This window comes from Leopardus geoffroyi, chromosome C3, assembly GCF_018350155.1.
Source record: "Leopardus geoffroyi isolate Oge1 chromosome C3, O.geoffroyi_Oge1_pat1.0, whole genome shotgun sequence".
Lineage (NCBI taxonomy): Eukaryota > Metazoa > Chordata > Mammalia > Carnivora > Felidae > Leopardus > Leopardus geoffroyi.
This window is the reverse complement of record NC_059338.1, coordinates 147801791-147807315: the sequence shown is the minus strand read 5'-3', so window position 1 is coordinate 147807315 and position 5525 is coordinate 147801791. Positions and strand designations below refer to the sequence as shown.

General features: G+C 57.2%; 1 protein-coding gene across 1 annotated transcript; it reads right to left on the bottom strand.

The window, feature by feature from the left end:
* Nucleotides 1-1609: 1609 nt before the first annotated feature.
* Nucleotides 1610-5178, bottom strand: LOC123586651 (betaine aldehyde dehydrogenase-like). Its single transcript, XM_045455846.1, has 2 exons — nt 4916-5178; nt 1610-1910 (listed from the first exon to the last, which is right to left on the bottom strand). Exons 1-2 carry the CDS (start codon nt 5113-5115, stop codon nt 1610-1612), a joined length of 501 nt encoding a protein of 166 aa, XP_045311802.1. The 5' UTR covers nt 5116-5178.
* Nucleotides 5179-5525: the final 347 nt, after the last annotated feature.

The following is a 5525-nucleotide window of genomic DNA, read 5'->3' as shown; positions in this document are numbered from 1 at the left end:
ATAATGGAAAAAAATTGGGCAAAGATTTGAAAGCAACAACCCTTCCAGGTCTGGGTCTCTCCCACCCTGGGAGAGGGCCACCTCCCCACCAGGCTGGCCACCCCCACTGGATCGCTGGGCCCCTGATCGCTCTTCCCCACTGGATCACATCATGCAGCACGCCCTGTTCTGACCAAGTGCATCTCTGACTTCCTGGAGCCCTGGTGCCCCCACATGCCCCTGTCCACACCCCTTACCAGATCCAAGGAGGATGTTGACTACGCCCTTGGCCATGTCAGCCTTCAAGGTCAAATCTGTAAACTTCAAGGCTGTGAGTGGAGTCACCTGGGAAGGCAGAGAAGACTGGGTCAGGAAGGACTGGGAAGTGGGGCTCTGCCTTCCTCTCCCAGCAGCCGAGGTAGCAAGCAGGGAGAAGCAGTCATGGCAAGAGGACCCTCCGGGGAAAGCCCCATCCTAGCGGGTACTACCAACCCAGGCAGCTTCCCCACAGCTCCAGCGGAAAGTGGGGAGTAAAGGTGCTCCCTCCTGTGTCTTCTAGTGCCTTCTCCTGGCAGGCCCCAGCCTTGTAGCCAGGCCTGGCCCCTTCCTGAATGTTCGTACCTTCTTCATTCAGGGCGTGGAGCGACCCAGGACTGCCTGGAATCACCTCAGTGCCAGGCAGTGCCCAGTGCTCCCTGGTGGGTGCGAGGTTCTAATTACCACCTCGTGGCTGGAGGCCGTTGCCCTCCCCAGCCCTGTGAGCAGTGGCTCCTCTTCTTACCCAGGTCATTTTCCTTCCAAAGGTTGGGTTGTGCCCCGCCCACCACGTGGTCTTAGGCGGAGCCACAAAATCTGCGGGGTGCTGGCCCTGGGAGGGCACAGGCCTGCTACCGGGCCTTCTAGGGACAATTCCTGGATCCGTGCACAGCAAACCCCAATAACGCGAGAGGCTATGGGTTGCTGCCGTGCTCAAATAAGCGAACGTATGCAAATTTTTAATTTTCGTATAATTCGTTATGCACTAAAATGCTGCCGCAGGGTGAATAGTGTAAATGCTAGCTGTCGCTACTGCAGGATTTTAAATTATAACTTTCTTGGAGCCAAGTTGCCCCAGAGCAGCCAGGAGACCTCCTGGGCACGCTGTCCAGAGCCACATGATGCAGCATGCATCTTGCCTTCAGTCCCTAACACCCCTGGGGGCAGGCCCGGGACAGGCTGTTACATTCAGTATACAGGTGAAGAAGCTGAGGCTCGTGTAGGGGGTGTCCTCATCCCCAGGGGACCCTGCACAGGCCCTTCCAGCCTGCCTGAGTGACCCTGACATCTACCTGTGCAGCTTCTGTGTGAGGGGCTGGGGGGGGGGGGGGGGGAAGGGGGAGGGGTTGCAGGTGCACAAATCCCACAACTCCTTGCTCCCTCCAGGACTTTCAGGCGCCGAAGCCAAATAAGGCACCAAAGCTTTCTCAGAGTATGAGGCCTGGACAAGGGATACCAAACAGGGTTTCTGCTCCCCCAAATCCAGAGGGCTGGTGTCTGTGGGAGAATCCCTAACTCTGCACACCAAGTAGCTGCAGGTACACACACGGCTGACCTGACTCAGCCACCCCATGGTCGAATGAACGGACGCTGCCTACAGCCCACACTGACCCCTGCTGCGTGCTGCCCCCCCGCCTCTGTGAGCGAAGCCCATGGAAGGCCAGCCCTCATCAGCAGTACCCTTCCTCCCTTGAGGAGGTGCCAGTCCTGGGTGGGCAGAGGGCCCAACGGGGCACCTGTCGCCTCCTCTACTGTCCATAGGCCCCGCCTGGAACACGCCCAGACCCACCCAGGCAGGCTTGATCGCCACTGTGTTCCCAGCAGCCAGGCAGGCGGCCGTCTTCCAAGAGAGCATCATCAGGGGGTAGTTCCAGGGGATGACGATGCCACAGACCCTGTGGCACAAAGAAGGGGGTCTTCGTCTCTCCACTCGGCCTGGGTGCCAGACTGCACCTGCCAGCTGTTTCCTCTCCCCAAGCCTGACCCCTTTTCCACTCCAAGCATCTTGATATGGTGCCCAAGGTCCCCCTGAGAGAGCTCACCCCTGGCCTTCCAGTCCCTGATGGGGCAGTATGTCCGGCGTGGCAATAGCCCCTCTTCCTGGCAGGGCACAATGCCAGGGAATGTGGTTTCTCATCGGAACTGTCAGACCTGCCTAAGGACAGTCCAGTAAGGCAGGACACCAGGCAGTGAGGGGTTGACAGCAGGCAGGGCCAGCAATCGGCCAGGGATCGGCCAGGGATCACCCAGGTGGGCAGAGAAAATATGGGAGAGAGTTGGAAATGGATGGGCCAGGAGGAAGTCAGCGAGGGTCCTCTTGGGTGAGAGGCCAGGGTGAGAGTCCCATGGAGAAAAGGAAGCCATCAGCTGGGGAGGCCTAACAAGGCTTGTCTGCTTTGCCTTAAGAGATGGTACCCAGCATCAGTGTGCCCCTTGGTCCCAGAGAAAGCCTCTGGGTGAGCAGTGTCTCCATCAAAGGGAAGCCCCTCATGATCCCGGGGGGGGCCTAATGGTGACACGTGTGGTCCCAGCAGGCATGAGGCCCGCTTTCCTCTGACTCCTGTAAAACCCAGGGCGCTGTCTTCGTCCGTGTCAGACAATTAATGAACCGGTCCACACAGAGCTGCTCAGGCTAGCTTGTTTTCTTCATCATATTCATGATCATCACCACCACACATTTCCCTAAACAGGACTTAGCTGAACCCAGGAAGGGGGAAGAGCGTGTGTGAAGGCTGAGGTCAGGACAATCTGGGGACCAGCACACCATCCTGGGAACAACAGGGTGCACTCAGGGGTTTGGAGAGCCACTCCCCACCCCCACGTCCACCCAGCAGACCCAACAGGACGACAAGGCGGAGGGAGCACGGTGAGTGTGTCCAGGGAAGAGGGTGAGGTCATCAGGGTTGTGGGGGCTCCAAAGGAGAAAAGACATCATGAAGTCCCACTGTCATAGCTGACCTGTACTCCCCCAAAATTCAGTTGAAATCCTAACTCCAGAGCACCCTTATTTGGAAGTTGGGCCATCCCAGATGTAAACAGGTAAGACGAGGTCATACTGAAATAGGGTGTGTACCTAACCCAATAGGACTGATGTCCTTCAAAAAGCAGAGCCATGGGAACAGACAGACAGGCACAAGGAGGACGCCAAGTGAACATGAGGGCAGAGATCGGGGAACACCCAAGATCGCCGGAAGCCACCAGAAGCCGGGGGAGACGCCTGGAGCAGATTCTCCCTCATACCCTCAGAAGAAACCAACACTCTGACACCTGAATCTGGAACTTCCAGCCCCGGAATGCTGAGGCAACAGATGTGTGCTGCTTGAGTCTCTTTGTTTCAGTACTTTGTTATGGCAGCACAAGTGGACGCATAAACCCGCCCATATAGGGACCACTTTCCCAGTCCCCCAGCTCCCTGGGAGGCTCTGCATCAGTGTCCTCCTCAGTCTGATGGGGACAGACTCCTCGGGAGGCATCTTCAAGAGCAGTGACCATGCAGATTCCTGTGACTGGCAGCCAGGTGGCCCCTGGTCCCCCTGACCAGCCGTCCTCAAGGTCTGCGCCCGAGGAAGGGGCTCCAAGCACATGGGCTATGCGGGGCTCTCACTCTGACGTCTTGGCAGGGTTGTTCCTTGTTGTGGGGGCCTGTCCCGGGCCTACATATTGTGTCCTCTGGGGGAGAGGCTGGGTGGGAACCCCTGCCCTGGGGTCAATGCCACATCCCACCCAGGCTGCCCCCTCTCTGGGGGCTACAGGACAGGGTTTTCCTGCATCCTCAGCCCACTCTCCCGACAGGGGCTGCCCTCACCAGCAGGCCTGTCCTTCAGGACCTGGTGTCTTCCTCTGTACTCTTTTCTGTCAATGCAAATGACAGCTGAACACATTCTCCTTCTGACACCCCCTCCCCACATTCCCAAAGAAGCTGAGTGCCCTTGACCACCATCCACAGGGAGGGGAGGTCCCTGCTGGTGGATCCCAGAGGCCCCACGTTGCAAGGGGCACAGGGCAGGTGGGAATGCCTGCTGGGCGCTGACCACTCTGGGCCTCTGGTGCACATTTGGCGATTTTAGAGGGCATTCGTCAGTGTGCTTCCCTCACACGAGTCTCTCCTGGAGCTGTTCCGCGCGGTCCCCACAGCTCTCTCTGCCCCAGGCTTTCGCACAGCCACGCGCCAAGCCCCGGTTAGGAGGCCGCAGAGTTCAACACGGGTTGTGCAGGGTCTTGCTCTCAAGGCCCCAAATTTGGGGACTGAACAGTCACTGCCAGGTTGCCTTTCACAAAGGTGGACCCTCTGTCCCACCCCAGGCAGTGTGAGGGGGCTTCTCTCTCCCTAGGCCTTGGGACCGTCTGATGGTGAGGCGAGGCCCCTCACGTCTGGGTTTAACATCACATCCCCAATTCCTAGTCTTTTCTATGTGGATGGGGCAGGTGTCGGTCTCCTGTTGAGCACTGGTTCCTATCCTTTGTCTATTTCCCTACTATTTTTACACTGCTCCTGGGTGCCCTGTAGTTCTTCATTTTCTGCATATTCATCATTATAATCTTTGCAGATAAAATTTTTCAGGTGTGCCCTCTGGTTCCCACTATGACCCTGACTGATACACGGCTATGGTGGGGATTAAGTGAAATTACACTTATAAGGTCATTGAAACGGTGCTTGGCACAGAGCAGGTACTTTAAATGTGAAAGCTGTTTTATTTGCTGGAATCTAAGTCCCCTGAGGGCAGGCATTGCCATCAGTTTTATCATTGTTGTACATCCCACGCCTGGAATGTATGGCATGTCGTAATTGGTGAATAAATAGTGTTTGATAGGTGCGTGAACAAGGGATGAGCACTCACACTACGAATCACGCGAAAAGTGCATAGTGTGTGGTGAGTCTTTGCCCGGCGCTGTGACTCACCCAATAGGCTCCTTCCTGGTCAAGGCCAGGTTGTGGCTTGGTCTGGCCTGGTCGATGGGGATGGTGGAGCCCCGGAAGAAGCAAAGGGAGTCACTGGTAGGGGGCTCCATGGTTTCCTTCCCCCTTCCCCCTGGGTAGCCAGACTGTGCTTGGCCTGCACCTCTCAGCCCCATGGAGAGGATAAGAGGCGTGGAGCCCATTTCTGGCAGAGACCCCGATGAACCTGTTGGCGATGGGTATCTCTGGGGAAGGGTTGACCCATCCCTGCCTCCGGTGGGCAAAACCTCTGGAAATGGCTCCCAAGGTCACTGATCCCTGGGATCCAGGACGTGGTGAGCTACCCCTTCTGCAAAGACGCAGGATGGCACAGTTGACCATAGGATAGGGAGACAATGCAAATGGCCCCAGCATGACCTCGGGAGCCTCCGTAAAGGCAGAGTTTTCTCCAGTTTAAGAGAATCTGAAGGATGCCAAGCCTGAGAAAGGCAAGGGGAGTGGGGGGCCAGAGTGAGGCCAGAGCAGGGCCTGCGGTAGCCTCAGCCAGCAGCCAGCAAGGACCTGGACCTTCAGTCCCACAACAACAGGAGCTGAGTTCTCCAACACCTGAACA